The sequence below is a fragment of the Myotis myotis genome, unplaced genomic scaffold, assembly GCF_014108235.1.
Source record: "Myotis myotis isolate mMyoMyo1 unplaced genomic scaffold, mMyoMyo1.p scaffold_m19_p_10, whole genome shotgun sequence".
NCBI classification, from domain to species: Eukaryota; Metazoa; Chordata; class Mammalia; order Chiroptera; family Vespertilionidae; genus Myotis; species Myotis myotis.
This window is the reverse complement of record NW_023416314.1, coordinates 67,342,579-67,362,841: the sequence shown is the minus strand read 5'-3', so window position 1 is coordinate 67,362,841 and position 20,263 is coordinate 67,342,579. Positions and strand designations below refer to the sequence as shown.

General features: G+C 53.2%; 1 protein-coding gene across 1 annotated transcript in view; it reads left to right on the top strand.

Annotated features, from left to right (window-relative positions):
• Positions 1-20,263, top strand: part of CREB3L1 (cAMP responsive element binding protein 3 like 1) — a 36,134-nt gene that overhangs the window by 13,114 nt on the left and 2,757 nt on the right. Inside the window, exons 2-10 of the mRNA XM_036326073.1 lie at positions 6,696-6,924; positions 10,218-10,402; positions 13,146-13,224; positions 14,096-14,253; positions 15,135-15,284; positions 15,431-15,489; positions 15,635-15,703; positions 18,294-18,393; positions 19,433-19,559. Of these exons, the coding sequence (XP_036181966.1) occupies positions 6,696-6,924; positions 10,218-10,402; positions 13,146-13,224; positions 14,096-14,253; positions 15,135-15,284; positions 15,431-15,489; positions 15,635-15,703; positions 18,294-18,393; positions 19,433-19,559 (1,156 nt within the window). The remainder of the gene's footprint in view (positions 1-6,695; positions 6,925-10,217; positions 10,403-13,145; positions 13,225-14,095; positions 14,254-15,134; positions 15,285-15,430; positions 15,490-15,634; positions 15,704-18,293; positions 18,394-19,432; positions 19,560-20,263) is intronic.

The window sequence follows — 20,263 nt, the reverse complement described above, 5'->3', positions numbered from 1 at the left end:
CTCCTGGGACAGGGAGAACTGGCTCCATCCCTTCTCAGTCCTGGGAGAGGCCAGGAGAGAAAAGGAACCCACTTTCTGAGGAGCCCCAATAGGAGCACAGATACAACGAATGGGACACTGAGGCCTGAGGAGGAAACACTACCTGTCCCTGGGGTCTCCTGAGTCTGAGTCCAGGGCCTTTCCCCTTCACAGGACTGCCTTCAAGTCCAGGTCTGAAAAGGCAACCCCCAATGCCTGGATGGTGAGGCTTAAGGAGAGGGGGTGGGGGCTGACTGACAACCCAGGGGCCCATCTCCCCTCTGCTAAGCCCTTCCCTGCTCTCTCTTGACCCTGCCCCACACACATATACATACTCTGGACAGAGCGGTGACTCAGACTGATGGCCCTTCAGCCTGAAATGGGGGCAATTTTCTAGTGACCACCAGGCAAGTAAGCGTCCTGGAATGTATGGGTCAGTGTGTGTATGGGGGCCGGAGAGTGGGGGCCCGGCCTGTGGGGAAAGGGAAAGGGAAATATAAGAAGACGCTCCTCCCCCTCTCTCCCCAGAGCTCACTCTCTCGGAAGGAATGTCCGGGCTCGGGGTTCCCCCCTCTCCTTATCCCACAGCTCAGCCTGACCCACGCTGGTCTCCTCCCTCTTTTCCCGAAGCACAGACTGAATCGGCCTGGGTCAGGGAAGGGGCAGAAACCAGGGGCAGGGGGCGCTCTGAGGCTGCCTGGGTCCGGGGAGACCCTTCTCCCACACACACCCTCTGCAGACAGCTGCACCCCCAGAGCGCTTCCCTCTCTCTGCATTGACCCAATGGAGGAATTAGGGGTGGGAACAGGGGAGCTTCAGACGGTCCTCCTGCCGGCCCAGGAGGGTCCCCCTGACCCCACCAGGCACCACGACCTGGCTGCCCCTTCCTTGGGCCCGAGTAGGATTATTGAAGGCGCGGCATAAGGAACTGAGCTGGAAACGCTGCAGACACTTAGGAATTGGGGGCTGGCCTCCCCTTCGGCCGGGGCCGTCGGAAGAGACGCTTCCTCTCCATTTCCCCCCACTCCCCTCTCCTCGGGTCGAGAGAGCGCAAAGGGGTCCTGCCTCCGCTCCAGGGGCAGAAAGGGACCAGGGCCAGAACCAGAGCACCCTGCCTTCGGGTCCGCGCGGTCCCTGGAGCCCGGCACCCCACTCCGCGCAAGCCCTGCCCGCCGCCCGCCGCCCGCCCCTCCCGCCCCCACCGAGGAGGGCTCTCGCAGCCTCCTCCCATTGGCCGGGAGCTCCGCGGAGCCCACCAATGAGCAGGCTGGGTTCCCCGGGGCGGCACGAGCGCGGGGCCCACAGGATCCGCGTCCTTATTTATTATTTTTTTTTTATAAATTTTATTGATTTTTTACAGAAAGGAGGGAGAGGGATAGAGAGTTAGAAACATGGATGAGAGAGAAACATCGATCGGCTGCCTCCTGCACATCCCCTACTGGGGATGTGCCCGCAGCCAAGGCACATGCCCTTGACCGGAATCGAACCTGGGACCCTTCGGTCCGCAGGCTGACGCTCTATCCACTGAGCCAAACCGGTCAGGGCCCGCGTCTTTCTTTAAATTTAAAGGGCGGGAGCCGGAGACCCGCTCTGGGAGGGGCTGCAGCCACGGGGAGGGATGCGCGCGGGGAGAGCCCCGGGCCGCTCCAAAATAGTGGGGCCGGCGCTGGCTGCGCGTGGCAGCCGAGAAGGAGCTTGTATTGGCACGACTGTAGGAAAAAGTCTTGAACGAGGAGGGAAACAAATCATAATACAGTATTTCCTTCTCTTGCTTCTCACCCCCCACCACCACCATCTCCCCACCCCAGTTGCCTGGAAAGGCACCTCCATAGAACGCTCACCCCGGTTAGAATCCGACCCCCCCCAACTATGACCCACGACCCCCTGCCATTTATAGATTCCTGCCCTCCACCCCCAATCTATTCCGCCGGATAATCTGAAACCTGAATTTTCTGTGTGTAAACCGGAGGGAGAGCTGGGTGACCCCGGGGGACAAGAGGCGCTGCTGGAGCTGGGGAGATCTCCAGAGTGGGCTTCCCAGGGGGAAGGGGAGGGGGAGGAGACGAAGAAGAAGTGAGAGGAAACAAGGAGAGGCGCCCCACATCCTGTCTGCCCAGAGCTATGAAGAACCCCTCCCTTCCCCCCACCCACCAACATTACCAGTTCATTGTGTGGCCCTGGGTAGGTGGCCCTCCCTCTCTGGATCTCGGTTTCTTCATTGGCAGTTAGGGGAGGAGGGCGTGGACCTTGAGCTTTCTCGGGTCCCTTTCTGCCTCCGACCTGACGATATAAACCAACCATAACTGAGCTCCAGGCACCAGACACAAGCGTGGCTACAAAGTTCTCTCAAGTGAGTCCCTCTGGCACGCTTCCAGGAGCTGAGAGTGGGCCTGGGGATGAGGGGACGTGCCCATTGTTGCCACCAGAGGTGGGCCCAGCACACAAGAAAGCCCTGAGCCAAGGCTGGATTTTCTGTGTCCTCCACCCCCACCCTGCCCCTTGGCCGCCCTCCCCTTCTCCTTGGCTCCCGCTCTCTGGAAGCTCCATCCTGCTGAGTCTTGGCTGCTGTTTCCAGCAGGTGGGGTGGGGGCTGCTCACAAAAGGGGGCCAATTGAGCTCCCTCAGCAGGGTCCAATGGGCACCCCAAAAGGGGTCTCCAAGAAGGACCCGGCTCATCTGCCTGGAGCCCAGGCCTTCCGAGACCCCAGCCCAGACTGGAGAGAGCATCTTTCTTCTCCCAGGCCCCAGGGACAGCTTGGCAAACCCTTATCGCCTGAGAAGCAGCTGCTGGAGAAATACCTTAGCAGCTGACTCACTGCCCTGTCCTCTCTTTACAACCCCCTCCCATTGGGCCCCACACCAGGCCTGAGAGGGAGGGAGAGAGAGAGGGAGGGGAGGAGGAAGGGAGGGGGGAGAAAAGAGAGAGAGAGAAGGGACAAAGCGACCCCAGCTGGTCTGGCCCAGACTCTACAGAGGGTGTGGCTAGCACAGTTCTGGATGGGTGGTTGGGGGAGGTTGTACCCTGTAAATGGTCTTCATCTGGGATCACAGTTATTCTTAGAGACTTGTTCAGCTGAGGCCTCTGACCTGCTGGCACTGCCCTCTGGGGTACAAGATATAGACCCTGCCTCAGGGAGTTTACAGTCTGGCAGACAGGCAGTTCCTGAACTGGGGAAGGACTGGGTAACGAGGAGCTGTGCATGATTCCCAGTTCTCCTTGGCTCCCTGGGCCTCAGTTTCCCTGTCTGTCAAATGCAGATATGCAACTTCCTATCCATTGGGCAATTGTGAGGATTGAATAAAATAACCCATGTGGAAGCACAACAAAATGTTGGATGGTAATGATAAGCTCTGGCAAACTGGGAAAGGAGAGAATTCCTCAGTCAGTAGGGTTTCTGGACTCCTTTTGCCCTGGGCTCTCTGATCACAATTTGTTTGGGGGGAAAGACCAAACCACCTTCCTCCATGGGCTTCAAGCTCAGCTCCCTTCAGGCCCAGAGTCAGGCTTTTCATTATAATAATGGCTAACAATTACATACTAGGCACTGTTCTAAGTGTTACATGTATTTACTGCATATGTGTATATGTGTGTTATATGTATACATGTGTTATATGTATTTACTCCTTTTGCCCTCATAATCTTTCGAGGTGAGTAGTAAGCACCTAAAAATATTTGACTCTCAGGACAGCAACAACACTATGAGATAGGAATTATTATTGACCCTAACAGATGAGGAAACTGAGGCACAGAGCAGCAAAGTAACTTAGCAAGTAGTGGAATGAGGGATCAAAAGGAAGTCTACCCAACTGCAGAGCTTGTGTTCATCCCCTGCTCCCTGAAGGCTGATGCTGGTGGCCCTGACCCTTATGCTCAGATGGGGCTTTTCTGCTCATCCCTCTGCATTGGAATGGGCTCCGAGGGGTCCACGCCAGAAAAAAGCAGACAGCTCCAGACCGCAAACCAGCCCCCCAGAAGCCAGTCCTTGACCCTTTACCAGATGGGGCCCCAGGACAGGAAGCAAAGCCCCCATCATCTCTACCAGCCCACCAGCAAAGTCAGTCAGTAAATAATGAATAAACAACAATAACATCCCCTTACATACTTATAATTCTTTTTTAAATATATATTTTTATTGATTTCAGAGAGGAAAGGAGAGGGAGAGATAGAAACATCAATGATAAGAGAGAATCATTGATCGGCTGCCTCCTGCACACCCCCTGCTTGGGAGCGAGCCCACAACCTGGGCATGTGCTCTTGACCGGAATCAAACCAGGGACCCTTCAGTTGCAGGCCAATGCTCTATCCACTGAGCCAAACCAGCTAGGGCCTTACAATCCTTTAGAGAGAGAAAAATAAGCCTACTATCTACCAGCTGCTGGGTGCTTTATTAATAAGAGGTAACATTTGTTGAGTAATTACTATGTGCTAGGAACTGTTCTAAGTTTCTTTACAAGTATAAATGACCCTTGAACAACACAGGAGTTAGAGGCACCACCCTGTGCAGCAGAAAACGTATAACTTTTGACTCCCCAAAAACTTAACGACTAATAGCCTACTGCTGACCAGAAGCTTTACCAGCAATATAAACAGTCAATTAACACATAGTTTTATATGTATTGTACACTGTATTCTTACAATAAAGTAAGCTAGAGAAACAAAAATGTTTTAAGAAAAGCATAAGGAAGAGAAAATACACTGACAGCACTGTACTTATCAATATCATAAGGCCACGTCCTCTGATTACAAGATGAAAAAAGTCCACATATCGTGGACCTGTGCAGTTGGAACCCATGTTGTTCAAGGGTCAACTGTATTAACTTGCTTAATCCTCACACTAATCCTGGTGGGGAGGAACCATGCAAAGGTCCCTATGCCAAGGAAGAAATTAAAGAGAGAGGGGAGAATGCACTTCCCCAGGATCACAGAGACCAATATTTTCAGGCTTTTTTGTTTATAAGAAATGTATTTTACATCATCACCACAAGCATACACACACACGTAACTGAGGTAAAAACTGACACTGCGTATTTAACTTTTCTGGGTGCTGTGCACGCTGATATGCTGTACTCTATTTTGTTCTGTTTTATTTCTCCTTACATCCTGGTCGTGACCTACCACATTGATTCCACACCCCGTTAACGAGTCAACTCCGGCAGTTTGAATGGCACTGAGTCTGGCTAGAAGTCCCAAGGCCGAGGCCGGGATTCGAACCCAAGTAACATGGCTCCAGAGCCTATTCTCTTGGGATAAAGAGTGGCTCAGAAAAGGGGGACTCTGGAGGCGTGTGGGCAGGTGGGGACTGTACTAATGAGGGAAGTGAAGGCCTTGCACCCCAGCAGAAGGTAACGCAAACGTCGCTAATACTGCCACTGGGATGCAAACTTGCTGCCTAGACATAGTTATTCTGTTTCTTTTCTTTTTTAATTTATTTTTCAATGACAGTTTACATTCAGCGTTATTCTGTATTGTTGACTATAGTCCCTGTGCTGTAGTCTACATCTTTGTGGCTATTCTGCAACTGCCAATTTATACCATTTAATTCCTTCAACTTTTTCACCCAGCCCCCCCCACCCCCCCAACAGTCCTCCCCTCTGACGTCTGTCAGTTTGTTCTCTGTGTCTATGAGTCTGTTTCTACTTTGTTTGCTTGTTTATTGTGTTCATTAGATTCCACATATAAGTGAAATCATGTGGTATCTGTCTTTCTCTGGCTGGCTTAATGTCACTTAGCATGATATCCTCTAGACCAGTGATGGCGAACCTTTTGAGCTCGGCGTGTCAGCATTTTGAAAAACCCTAACTTAACTCTGGTGCTGTGTCACAGATAGAAATTTTTTGATATTTGCAACCGTAGTAAAACAAAGACTTATATTTTTGATATTTATTTTATATATTTAAATGCCATTTAACAAAGAAAAATCAACCAAAAAAAATAAGTTCACGTGTCACCTCTGACATGCGTGTCATGGGTTCGCCATCACTGCGCTATACCCTCTGGTTCAGCCGTGGGCAAACTATGGCCCGCGGGCCGGATCTGGCCCATTTGAAATGAATAAAACTAAAAAAAAAAAAGACCGTACCCTTTTATGTAATGATGTTTACTTTGAATTTATATCAGTTCACACAAACACTCCATCCATGCTTTTATTCCGGCCCTCCGGTCCAGTTTAAGAACCCATTGTGGCCCTCGAGTCAAAAAGTTTGCCCACCCCTCCTAGTTCCATCCATGCTGTCACTAAGACATAGTTACTCTTTAATTAGTCCCCCCCTGAAGGAAGTAGAGTGGACCTAGAGACAGACTCAGGCCATCTAAGTGATGTGACCAAGGTCACTGAGCCAAAACTAGAGCCCTGTGTCCTGTTGCCTGGTCCAGGAATCCTTTCACGCCATCTCCAGCTTACATTTGAGGATAATGACATTGAAGCTGGCCATGGCAGCAGAGGTGGGGCTGGAGGTCATGTGATGACTGGTGCTGGTGATCATAGACATGATCATGGTTGGCACAGGTGATGTGGGTGGTGGGAGGTGCTGGTGCTGGTGGTGGCGGCATTAATGATGGCAGGAAGGGTAATGGGGACATTGCAGGGACAGTGCTGGTGATGTCAGGTCTGAAGGCACCACCACAGCAGTGTCTGTACCCTTCTCCCAAGCTAAGCTGCCACCTCCTCCTTCCCTAGCACTTCCCTGAGCACCTGGACCACTTTGCGGAGAACATGGAGGACTTCTCCAACGACCTGTTCAGCAGCTTCTTTGATGACCCGGTGCTGGATGAGAAGAGCCCTCTACTGGACATGGAACTGGACTCCCCCACGCCAGGCATCCAGGCCGAGCACAGCTACTCCCTGAGCGGTGACTCTGCACCCCAGAGCCCCCTGGTACCCATCAAGATGGAGGACACCACCCAAGGTAAGAAGGGCGGGAGGGCCCAGGACAGCACATGCACATCAGGCCCAGGAGGGAAGGAAGCTTTTGCAGGGCCACAAGGGGCACTGGAGGCTGAGGCTCCCAGAGGCTCTGGGAGGAGGCACCCACAAATACCCCTCAGGGAGGCTGCCCACTTTTATTACTGAAGGGAGGGTTCTCTAAAGCGCCCCTCTCCCTCTGCCTTGCTTTGTAGCAAAGGGCCCTTTGAGTCTTTTCTCTCAGGTTCAACATTCGAGAATTCCAGACTGTTGCCCACCTAGAAATGGCTTTGGGCATTTCCTCAACCCATCTGGCCCCATGGTATCTGGCTGGGTGATCATGGACACATCTCCTGGCTTCTATGAGCCTCAGGGTCTTCATCTACCAATGGGAACAGCAGTAAACATTTCTACAGTCCTCTCCAGTTTACCAAGTGCTCTCATGTTCATGTTCTCATTTATTTCTCACGGCTCAGAGGTGAGGAAGGAATCACTTTTATCATAATCCTATTTGACTGGTAAGGACAATGAGCCTTTAGGAAAGCTGAGTTGTTTAAGTCACAAACAGTAAAATGCAGGTTAGGGACTTGGAAGCAAGCAAGCCCACCGATTCTAAACTTCACACCCTCGCCACCACCACATTTGCCAGCCTCAAGGGGGCTGCAAGGAGTACTGGGTTTGGAACCAAACATCCTGATGCTTCCACCGGCTGCTGTGTGGTCTTAGGCAAGTTTCTTAACCTCTCTGGTCTTCTGTTTCCTCAATTATAAAATGAAGATACTCTGTGGCTTGACATAGAATTCTGGACAAGATTAAAAATCCCAGCACATAATATATATCAACTAGAGGCCCAATGCATGAAATTCATGCAAGGGGCTTGGCCCCCATGCCTCTGCCTCAGCCTCCACAGCACCGCGGCTTAGTCTGGAAGGTCGTCTCGAAGATTGTCTGGAAGGTCGTCCGGAAGGTCATCTGGTCTAATTAGCATATTACTTTTATTATTATAGACTAGAGGCCCAGTGCACGAAATTGTGTGCAGGTAGGGTCCCTACCCCTAGGCTGTGATCAGGGACACCTTCCACCCATTTGCCAGTCCCCAGTCCCACCCTGCCACCAACACCCACCCCGGTTCCCCATTTGCCCTCTGGCGATCTATCAGAGCCTGCAGGCCGGGGGAGGGACCAAGAGGTCTGCCTTCCACCCACTTGCCAGTTCCCAGTCCTGCCCCACTGCCACCCACCCCAGTTCCCCGTGGTTCCCCATTGGCCGTCCAGCGATCAGAGCCTGTAGGTTGGAGAGGAAGGACCGAGAGGTGGTCAATGCACCTCATAGCGACTGGTCGATCAGTCGTTCTGGTCGTTACCCCGTTATGGTCGCTGGCCTTTTATTATATAAGATAATCACTGGCTATTTTCACTGTGCCTCTGAAAGTCCTCTTGATACTGTCGTGGTTCTTATTGCTTTCCCCTCAGAGGACAATGGTCTTGAATGGTTTTCTTAATATTCTCATCTATTAAGTGGGGAAAATAGTGGTGTCTGTCCCGTAGAATTTGGGGGAGGAATAAATGAGCTCATATGTGTCAAGGGCTTAGAGCTGTGCTGAGTGCAGAAAGTGTGAGGTGCTTCTTAGGGTCTTAGAGGTTCCCCAGGGGCAGAGACAGACCTGTGTACCACCCGCCTCCCCCCCACCCTAGCCCTGAGGGCAGGGACATCTCTTGAGGTTTTAAGTGGCTCCAGGGCTGTGGTTGCTGAGGTCCCAGCTTCCCTCTGTGCCCTGGCCACAGGGAAGAACTCCGAGGTCACTCAAGGAGGCCTTGGGCACAGCCTGGGGAGGGGCAGGGTGTGGGATGGGCACCCTCCCATGGCGGGCTCTCCCTCCACCCCCACATGCCGAGCCCAGCAACTCCTTGAACACCCCCAATCTATTTTTAGAGTAATTTATTTGTGGGCCCTTTGCAGGGGGCAGTTTCCCGGAGGCCAGCGGGCTAGGCTGGCCCTGTAATTTGGGAAGATTGTGGGTGTTCCTGGAGCCAGGGGCAGCCTGTGGCCCAGAGCTGGGGCTCTCCGGCTCCCAGAGGGTGGGGCCCGGCCTCTGAGGTGGGATCAGGCAGCCGTTGACCCCTCTCCCCACCCACAGTGGGTCCCAAGGCCAGAGTCCCCTATAGTCCTTCCTTTGCAAGCTGGCCGCCCAGACCCCCGCCTCTCCAGTGCTTCTCTGACTTCCAGGTGGGGCCAGCCTGAGCTGGGGTGGAGGACTGTGGGCGCCCAGCAGGAAGAGGGGTGATGCCTGCCATCCCTGTGGCCCAGGTGAGGTCAGGAGGCCCCCTAGATAGGCAGGAGGTTCACGCTCCCCGGGAGACCTGAGCATCATTCCCTCACCCCCCACCTGCCCCCAATCACAGGTCTGGTGACTGCTTCCTTCTAAAGACGTCTCCAGTGTGCTCCGTCCGTCCTCTCCATCCCCACGGCCACTGCCTCTGCTCAGGCCTTGTCCTCTCTCGCTGGACCATTCCAACAGACTCCCGCGGTGTCCCTGCCTCTAATTTGCCTGCCCCAGGCCAGTCTTCACACAGAGGCAGTGATCTTTTTTAACATCACAAATCCTAACATACTTAGAACTCTTCAGTGCCACCTCATTGCCTTTAGGACAGTGATTCTCAACCTTAGCTGCACATTAGAATCACCTGGGAATCTTTTTAAAATCCTGATTTCTGGGCCTCGTCCTTCGGAAATTCTGTTTCTTTATTACTAATGTTGTGGCCCCACCCCATAACAAAGAAACAGAATTTCCGGAGGGTGAGGCCCAGAAATCAGGATTTTAAAAAGATTCCCAGGTCATTCTAATGTGCAGCCAAGCTTGAGAACCACTGCTTCAGGACAAAGTCACAGCTCTGAGTGCAGCCTCCCAGCCCCTGCCGGCCCCTCTGGCCCCATTTCCTTTCCTTTTCATTCCAACTGCTTGTGACCTTCACTAGATGCCCAGAACCTAGCACCGTGCTCAGCAACTCTTTACCGAATAACAATAATTATATGAACAATAGTACCATTTATTGGACATTTATTTACTTCTTAACAGACACTTTTATAGATGAGAAAACTAAGGCTCAGAGAGGTTAAACAACTTGCCTAAGGTCACACAGCCAGTCAGGAGGGGTTCTGGCCTGTTGTCCAAGCCCAGTCTATTAGCTGCTGAATGAAGAAGGTGCCCCCACGTCTTCTGGCTCCCCGCGGATAGGAGGGGGGCCGAGCCCTGTGCTCCGGGAGCCCCCTGAGCCTGGGTCCTGCCCCTTTCCCCAGATGTGGAACATGGAGCCTGGGTGCTGGGACACAAATTGTGCTCCGTGATGGTGAAGCAGGAGCAGAGCCTGGAGCTGCCTGTGGACCCGCTGGCCGCCTCCTCAGCCATGGCTGCCGCTGCTGCCATGGCCACCACCCCGCTGCTGGGCCTCAGCCCTCTGTCCAGGCTGCCTGTCCCCCACCAGGTGAGCCTGGGGACTGTTTTGTAAGGGCTGAGGGAGGGGAAAAGGGTGGGGGGGTCTGTGTGGGAAGAAGTGTCCAAAGCCCTGTGCACCCAGGGTTCTATGAACAGGGAGCAACGTGACCCTCGGGACCAAGGGCTGCAACTCCCAGACGGGCCTCCGCCTCCCTCTTGGGCCGCCACTCACCATCTAGAACGCGCTCAGGCCATCGAGCCCTCACTGTGAGCTGGGGCCCTCACCGTGTGTGGGCAAGGCTCACAGGACGCAGGCAGGGCTGGCGTTGAGCCACGTCCAGAGTCCCAGAGATGGAGACAGCCAGGCCACTTAATTTTCTCAAGGCGTCAGCATTTTAAAAAAGGAAGGCCAACGTGGAAATATAAAACTTGTACTGTCTTTCGGTTGTTTACATTCAAGAGATTAATATCTTCAACCCACATTCTCACACTACCCCCACGCCCTACGAATGTAGATATAACATCATTGGCTATAGGTCCAAGATGATATCTGAAAACCCTTCTGAGAATGTGAGGCCCAGAGCCCAGGCCCCTGGGAGAGGCCCTGCCTGGGTCCAACTTGGCTCTCGCTTGTGCTCTGGGCACATGCCACTCCCTTCTCTATAAAATAGGAGTGTTAGCTACAGGGTACCTCTAGGACAGTGGTTCTCCACCTTCCTAATGCCGCAACCCTTTAATACAGTTCCTCATGTTGTGGTGACCCCCAATTCCATTGTTACAAATTGAACATAATTAAAGCATAGTGATTAATCACAAAAACGATATGTAATTATATATGTGTTTTCCAGTGGTCTTAGGCGACCCCTGTGAAAGGGTCGTTCGACCCCCAAAGGGGTCGCGACTCACAGGTTGAGAACCGCTACTCTAGGAGCTTCTGTCCCTGGGTCGTCTTAAATCCTTAGTCTGGATCGGGCCCGTCCTGCCCCCTGCTGGCCACACAGCTCAACTGATCAGAATGTGACCACAGGCAGACCTGTCAGCCCCTCCCAAACCCTCCACTGTCCACCAGGATCAAGGGTTGGCTGCAGATGTGGAGGATCTTCTTTTTTTCTTAAATATATATTTTTATTGATTTCAGAGAGGAAGGGAGAGGGACAGAGAGAGATAGAAATATCCATGATGAGAATCATTGATTGGCTGCCTCCTGCACGCCCTCTACTGGGGATTGAGCCCACAACTCTGGCAAATGCCCTTGACCGGAATCAAACCTGGGACCCCTCAGTCCACAGGCCAACATTCTATCCACTGAGCCAAACCAGCTAGGACTGGAGGATCTTTTTTTTTTTTTAATGTATGTTTTTATTGATTTTTTAGAGAAAGAGGTATAGAGAGATAGAAACATCAATGAGAGAACATTGATCAGCTGCCTCCTGCACGCCCCCTACTGGGGCTTGAACATGAATACCTGTGACATCTTGGTTCATGAGTCCATGTTCAACCACTGAGCCACACCAGCTAAGCGTGGAGGATCTTTTGTGATCAGATCCAAGACTGGCTCCGCAACACCTTGGGCCTTGCCAAAGCAGGAAGGGAAGGCAGGACTGCAGCAGCAGCCAGAGGTGGGGCATGTGCCTCAGAGAAGGACACTGAGGCTCAAGGGGTTAAGCAACTTTCCCCAAATCACACAGTCACAAACAGAGGAGCTGCACCCCCACCTCAGACGCCAGACCTGAAGCCCACACCTTCACTCCAGTGAGGTCACAACACCCCAGCGGAGGCAAAAGAACCAGAAGTTGGTGAAGTGCCCTCACCCTTCTGCATCGCAGTCCCCTCATCTGTTACTTGAGGGCTGAGCTGGGATAGAGACACGAGGGAACCTACCAGGCCCCCTCCCCCAAACTTGAACCTTCTATGATTCTTACTCATCTGCCTAAACTTGGGATTCTGTGTCCCACCCACAATATCATGGCCTCTCTCTGCTGGCCGCAGACCAAGGGAAAAGGTGGTCCTGAAGTCCAGCACCCAACATAGCGCCTTCCTCAAAGAGAATACCACTCCCGTGCGTGTTGACAGCCATGTGTAGGAAGCCACGCATGTTCCTGAAATCCTATCTGGAACAGCAAGTTGGAATATAAAGAAATAGGAATGCATGTTTGTTTAAAGTGTAAATCGAGCCCTAACCGGTTTGGCTCAGTGGATAGAGCATTGGCCTGCAGACTGAAGGGTCCCAGGTTTGATTCCGGTCAAGGGCATGTACCTTGGTTGTGGGCACATCCCCAGTAGGAGGTGTACAGGAGGCAGCTGGTCGATGTATCTTTCTCATCGATGTTTCTGACTCTCTATCCCTCTCCCTTCCTCTCTGTAAAAAATCAATAAAATATATTTTTTAAAATAAATAAATAAAGTGTAAATCGAATTCTGTGAGTCCCTTGCTTAAAACCTGTTAGGGGCTCCTCACTGCTTCGAATTCTTTTGTCTGGATTCTGCTCCCATCCCCACCCCACTCTGATCTTCTGGTCTTATTTCCTACCCCTCCTTCCCAACACACATTCCTACACACTGGACACCCTGAATACCCATGAATTCATGCTTATCCCTCCACTTGGCTGAGTGGCTCCTCCACGCACAGGAACTTGCCTCTACGCCCTCTGGGCTGTGCCCAGAACTCTAAGCCCAGCCACCTCCCCAGTTCTGCAGGACAGGCCACCAGCCTCAGGGAGGGAGATGGGTGGATGGCATGGTGGGGACAGCCGCAGGGGCAGCTGATGGAGCTGGACCTGTCTCTTCCTCAGGCCCCGGGAGAGATGACTCAGCTACCCATGATCAAAGCAGAGCCCCAGGAGGTGAACCAGTTCCTCAAAGTGACACCAGGTAGGTGTGTCCAGGGACGGACTCTTCCTCTCCAGTCCTGGGCAGACAGCATCCCTACTACCTTGGTCCAGCCACCCACCTCCCTCAACAACCCCCCTTTCCCCATAATATCCTCTCCTCCATGCTTGGCCCACCCCCCACCCATCCAGTCCCCTTCTTACCCAGCCTCTGACTGTCAGCCCTGCTATCTGCATCCTCACACCTTCACTAATCCCCTGTCATTCACTAACTGCAGCTCATTTTATTGCCATTCACTCATCTACCCATCTGTCTATCTGTCCATCCATCCATCCATCCAACTCTCCATAAATCTGGGCATCTGTGCTGCCCAGGCTTCCTCCTGGCCACCTGCAGAGTGTCAGCCTTCCTGGTGCTGTGGCCACAGAGGGACAGCGTGGAGGGAAGCTGGGAAGAGCAGTGCTCCTGGCTGGTCGGCTGAAAGCCCAATGCCTGCTGCCTCGTTACCCTGAAGTCAGAAATGGAAACCCTGGGGTAGTTATAGCTAAACCTTTGGGGTGGGAGGGAGGAAGGGCAGACTCCAGCCACCTGCTGGAGTTGTCAAACTAGAGGCTCAAACACCCTGAAGCTGGGGATGGGGGAGGGCCTCCAAGAATCCAGCCTCCCCAAGGATGAGGCTCAAAGGAGCCAGGCCCCTGGTGGCAGAGATGAGGTGGCGCCCAGGGATCAGCTCCTGGGATGTCAGCTCCCATCTCTCTGACACCACAAAGGGGCTTTGGATGCTGCAACTGGTCAGGCCCCAGCACGCTTGACCACAGCATCAGGGCTGGCTGAGGCCCATGCTCTGCTGAACTCTGAGGTCCCAGCAGAGCGGAGTGCAACCCTGCTAACCCGCTTCCCCCACTCTCCCCAGAGGACCTGGTGCAGATGCCTCCGACGCCCCCCAGCAGCCATGGAAGTGACAGTGACGGCTCCCAGAGTCCCCACTCTCTGCCCCCCTCCAGCCCTGTCCGGCCCATGGCCCGCTCCTCCACGGCCATCTCCACCTCCCCCCTCCTCACGGCCCCTCATGTAAGCCGCCGGGAGTGGTCTGGGGCAAATAATTGGGTAAATCCACTCTGGCACACCTCCAGTGGGGAAGGGTTTGGGGAGCCCCAACCTGATCCCGTCCCCATCAGAATTCAGTGAGGTGCCTGCCTGGCAGATGGGAGTGAGAATCTTTTAGCCCTGCCTCGTGGTGAATAGGAAATAGGCAGGGAGGCCTGCCGAACCCACAGTGTGCAGAGCCAGGATTAGAACTGATGTTCCTAACCTCCCTGTGTGGGGAGCAGTGCTCAGGAGGCCCAGAGTACCCAGGAAACTGGAGCTGGACCCTGAGCCCTGGGATGGGTGTGGAACCTTCCAAGCCAAGACTATAGGAATATGAAGGGGGTGCCATTTAGGGGGCCCTGGACAAGTAGGTTTTGTGTCTATGAATTTGAGGGTGGGATCTAAGGAGCCCCCCAACAATGTACTGAGTGCCTAATATGCTGGGCTCCCAGCACCATCCTAAGCATTTGATACATATTATTGGATTTAATTCAGCTCTACCCCATTTCTTAAAAATATTTATTTATTTATTTATTTAAGAGAGGCAGGGAGAGGGAGAGAGAAAGAAACATCAATGATGAGAGAGAATCATTGATCAGCTGCCTCCTGCAGGCCCCACATTGGGGATTGAGCCCACAAGCCAGGCATGTGCCCTGACGGAGAATCAAACCCCGACCTCCAAGTTCATAGGTCAACGACTCAGCCACTGAGCCACGCCGGCTGGGCTCTACCCCTTTTTAGATGAGGAAACTGAGGCTCGGGGAGTTGAGTGCTTTGCCCAGGTCACACACAGAATAAACAGCAGAGCTTGAACTTGGACCCAGGGCTATTTGGTTCTAACCATCATGTCCTATTTCCCACAGAAATTACAGGGGACTTCAGGGCCCCTGCTCCTGACAGAGGAGGAGAAGCGCACCCTGATTGCTGAGGGCTACCCCATCCCCACAAAACTCCCCCTCACCAAAGCCGAGGAGAAGGCCTTGAAGAGGGTCCGGAGGAAAATCAAGAACAAGGTAAAGCAAGAGCTGGATCCCTGCCCTGGTGCTTCCTTGGTGGGTGGGGGTCTCTGCTCCCCTGGTGATGCCAGCTCTGAAATTGGGGGTCCCAGGAAGTGGATTTATGGCCATGGTAACCCCTCTTTTGGGGGCTTCCCCCCTAGATCTCGGCCCAGGAGAGCCGCCGTAAGAAGAAGGAGTACGTGGAGTGTCTAGAAAAGAAGTAAGGGTCCTGTGTGGAGAGGGGGGCCTGGGTCACAGGGCTCCAGGGGCAGGAGGCACAGGGGCTGAGATGCTGGTGGGCAGGACTGAGGGGGCAGCAGCAACTCTCGGGCCGCCCCTGAGCCTGTGCCTGCTTGGCCCCACAGGGTGGAGACATTTACATCAGAGAACAACGAACTGTGGAAGAAGGTAGAGACCCTGGAGAATGCCAACAGGTGGGTGCTGCCACCTACATCCCGCACTGCCCCTGCCCCCTGCAGAGGAGAGGTAACTGAGTTCAGGATGAACCCCAGAAACAGGAACCCTGCAGCCCAGGACGCCAGCTTCCCATCCTTCTTCATCCACACATAGCTCTACACACGTGATACACTGATGAGAAGCTTTAAAGGAGATGGTACAGAGCAGTGGTTTTCAGAGCGTGGTTTCTCAGACCACCACCAGCAGCCTCCCCGCGAACCTGTTAGAAATGCTTATTATTTTCAGGCCTCACGCCAGGGCTACTGAGGCAGGAACTCCAGGGAGGGGCTCAGCAATCTATGTTTTAGTTAGCACTGCAGGCAATTTGATGCGCCCTCGGGTTGGAACCACGGGCGTAGGTGCTTGCCACTCAGAGCGAGCTTCTGAAACAGCAGCAGCAGCACCGGGAGCTCCTACGAAATGCAGAGTCTCAGGACTCTCCCAGATTCACTGAATCAGAATCTGCATTTCCACAAGCCCGTTGGGTGACTCACACGCACAACGAAGCTTTAAGAAACACCAGGGTACGCATAGCCTGAAGGAGCTACATCAAGTCCCAGCTCTGGATTCGTATTCCACTCGGCCATTTTGGCGACGGGGCCCAGCTTCTTTGTCTACATGGAGATGACAGAAGCACCATCTCACAGGATGTGTGTCATGATTCGATAAGATAGTGCAACTAAAGAGCCCAGCACTGTGCCTGGCATTTAAGGATGCTCAATTCATGTTAGTTTTTCTTTTTTCTTTCTTTATTGTTATTATTCTGAATTCTTTTTTTTATATATATATTTTATTGATTTTTTACAGAGAGGAAGGGAGAGAGATAGAGAGTTAGAAACATCGATGAGAGAGAAACATCAATCAGCTGCCTCCTGCACATCCCCCACTGGGGATATGCCTGCAACCCAGGTACATGCCCTTGACCGGAATCGAACCTGGGACCCTTCAGTCCACAGGCCGACGCTCTATCCACTGAGCCAAACCGGTTTCGGCAGTTCTGAATTCTTGATAGTGCCCAGCCATGAGTGCACAGTAGGTCTTTAATGATTATTTGATGGGATTAATTAAAATAAATAGACAACAGCCTGGCTGGCGTGGCTCAGTGGTTGAGCGTCAACCTATGAACCAGAAGGTCACGGTTTGACTTCTGGTCAGGGCACAGGATTGAGGGCTGGATCCCCAGTGTGGAGCACACAGGAGGCAGCTGATCATTGATGTTTCTATCTCTCTCCCTCCCTCTCTGAAATCAATAAAAATATTTTTTTAATATATTTTATTGATTTTTTTTACAGAGAGGAAGGGAGAGGGAGAGAGAGTTAGAAACATCAATCAGCTGCCTCCTGCACACCTCCCATTGGGGATGTGCCCAAAACCAAGGCACATGCCCTTGACCGGAATCGAACCTGGGACCTTTCAGTCTGCAGGCCGACGCTCTATCCACTGAGCCAAACCGGTTAGGGCAATAAAAATATTTCTCTTAAAAATAAAGTAAAGCCCTGTCCGATTTGGCTCAGTGGATAGAGTGTCGGCCTGCGGACTCAAGGGTCCCAGGTTCAATTCCGGTCAAGGGCATGTACCTTGGTTTTGGGCACATCCCCAGTGGGGGGCGTGCAGGAGGCAGCTGATCGATGTTTCTCTCTCATCCATGTTTCTAACTCTCTCTCCCTCTCCCTTCCTCTCTGTATAAAAAGTCAATAAAATAGATTTTTAAAAAATAAATAAATAATAAAATAAAAACAGCAGCTGGTATGTAGCAGGTGCTCAACAGAAGGCTTTTCCCTTCTTTCCTTCCTGCCCTCCCAGCTTCCCCAGCAGGATCCGGCCACTCCCCTGACTGATCTGGAGAATGCCTTCCCTCAGGGAAGGGGAGCGGGGAGCCATCACCCCTCACTCCACCTCTGGCCCAGATTCCCCTCTGGCCCCAAATCTGGCCAGGCCCTCGGTGTTATTTCGCCACCTGCTGTACATTATTTGAACTGCAACCCCCTTTGCCAGGCTGGGTGGAGGAAAGAGATGATTAAATGTTTGTTCACCAAGCATGGGCTGAGCACCGCTGTGTGTAGCCAGAGGATTCCAGACCCGGCGGGACCCAGTCCTTACCCTCTGGGAGCCCACAGTTAACTGAGGAGGCTGGCATGGAAATCCATAAATACACGTGTTACAGGTGTCGTGATCAATGTAAAAACAGCAATAAAAATTTTAAAAATGGTAGTTACCATTTGCTGGACACTCACTATGTTCCAGACAGCTGGCAGACATGGGTTGTGGGGTGCTGCAGCTGCCGTAGGGCCCAGGTGGGACAGCCTTCCTCCAACCCCCACTTTGGCCATGAGCATCACAGGGCCCCCCTGAGCTCTCCCAGGGTGACCCAGCTACCCACCAGGAGGCAGGCCCAGGTTCCCGAGCAACACCGCAGAGGGGCAAGCGGGAGGCGACCTCTTCTGTCTTGACTGAAGTGGGCACCCTGGGGGGGAGCCAGGTCTGGAGCCAGCCCAGGTGGGCGCTGGAGAGCAGGAGGCAGAGATGCCCGCTGGGCCAGGGCCTCTGTGACCGCTGTGTCCCCCTCAGGACCCTGCTTCAGCAGCTGCAGAAGCTCCAGACGCTGGTCACCAGCAAGATCTCCAGGCCGTACAAGATGGCAGCCACCCAGACTGGGACCTGCCTCATGGTAGGTCTGCTCCCTCCTACAGGCCTTCGGAGGGCGTCTTCCCGGGTGGCTTTCTAGGGGGGTGGGCAGACCTTGGAAGGATTGGCAACATCGCCAAGGTCCACCATCCCAGTGCCCAGTGGCCTCTTTCACCAAGTTCCCCGAACCTTCTAGAGCAGTGGTTCTCAACCTTCTGGCCCTTTAAATACAGTTCCTCAGGCTGTGACCCAACCATAAAATTATTTTCGTTGCTACTTCATAACTGTCATGTTGCTACTGTTATGAATCATAATGTAAATATCTGATATGCAGGATGGTCTTAGGCAACCCCTGTGCAAGGTCGTTCGACTGTCAAAAGGGTCGCGATCCCTAGGTTGAGAACCACTGTTCTAGAGCGTGGCCTTCCCTGGCCAGTCCTAACAGTGTGACTGTGCAGGGACTCCGGTGAACCCCGCTGCGGGGTGGCAAGGCAAATGGGAAGGGCTGGGGGAGACACTCGGACCTGTGGACTTGGTTCTTTCTGGAATGAATGGTGGCAAGAAGGCCGAGCAGATCTCTGAAAACCCAAGAGTGCCCCGGGTGTGGCTCAGGCCTCTGCTTGTCCCTCTCCCACCCTCTCCTGGACCTGTCCGCCTGGACACTGCCCAGGGCATCCCCTCTGGGATCCGGGCTGCCAGGTGGCAGAGCCATGTGTGGGCAGGGGTTGGTGTGCGCCTCGTGACTCCTAGCTCCTCCTGCTGCGAAGCTGCCGTGATACTGTGTCCCCTCCCTTGTCCCAGCCCGGATCCCTCTTCTTCCTTACTGATTCCTCCACCCTGGAGGTGGTAACCCCATGGGCCACTTCCCTCTTTCTCCCAGCACTGCCTGGGCTGAGATGGCCTGAGCAGCCTCCTCCACCTTCTCCAGAGAGGGCGGGACACCCCACGTCTAGTGGGGGTGCTGGCTCTGGGAGCTGCTTTCTTAGAGAAATACTGAGCCTTTTGCAGCCATTGGTGTTGGGGCAGGGGGTTGCAGCCCCTCCCTGCCCTGGATCTGACCACTACTCTCTCTCTACTACCAGGTGGCAGCCTTGTGCTTTGTTCTGGTGCTGGGCTCCCTCGTGCCCTGCCTCCCCGAGTTCTCCTCCAGCTCCCAGACTGTGAAGGAAGACCCCATGGCCACTGACAGCGTCTACACAGCCAGTCAGAGTGAGTGCCCTGAGCCGGGCTGCCCTTCCCCAGCCCCAACTTCTGGGCAGAAGCCAGGCACAGGGAGGAGCCAAGTTTTGGGTTGGCATCATCTCACTCTACGTTCTCTTTTTACAGATGGGAAATGGGGGCTCAAAAGGGTTATGATTTGTTCGATGTTAGTTGTGGAATTGGGGCTACAATGCAGACCCCCTGATTCCCAGCCTATCCAGAAGTGGCTGGGGGGTCAGTATAGGGCCATGGTCAGCAAACTGCGGCTCGCGAGCCACATGCGGCTCTTTGGCCCCTTGAGTGTGGCTCTTCCTAAGCCTTAGGAGTACCCTAATTAAGTTAATAATAATGTGCCTACCTATATCGTTTAAGTTTAAAACATTTGGCTCTCAAAAGAAATTTCAATCGTTGTACTGTTGATATTTGGCTCTGTTGACTAATGAGTTTGCCCACCCCTGGTAGGGGATAACAGAAATGTCCCCACCTTTGCCCCCATGTATTATGTGCCAGTGGGTTATGGGGCCTCTGCTAAGCACCATCTGTATTTCACGACTGGGACAGCAAATGAGTTTCAGCTCAAGGGTCATTTCCAGGAAGATGGTGGCTGCCTGAAGCTCTGTGTTAAGAAGGATTCTGAGGCACCACTCAGATCAACAGGAAGGAGTGCCAGGGTCCACTGGTGATGTCTACCATGGGCAGCTGAGGGGCAGTGG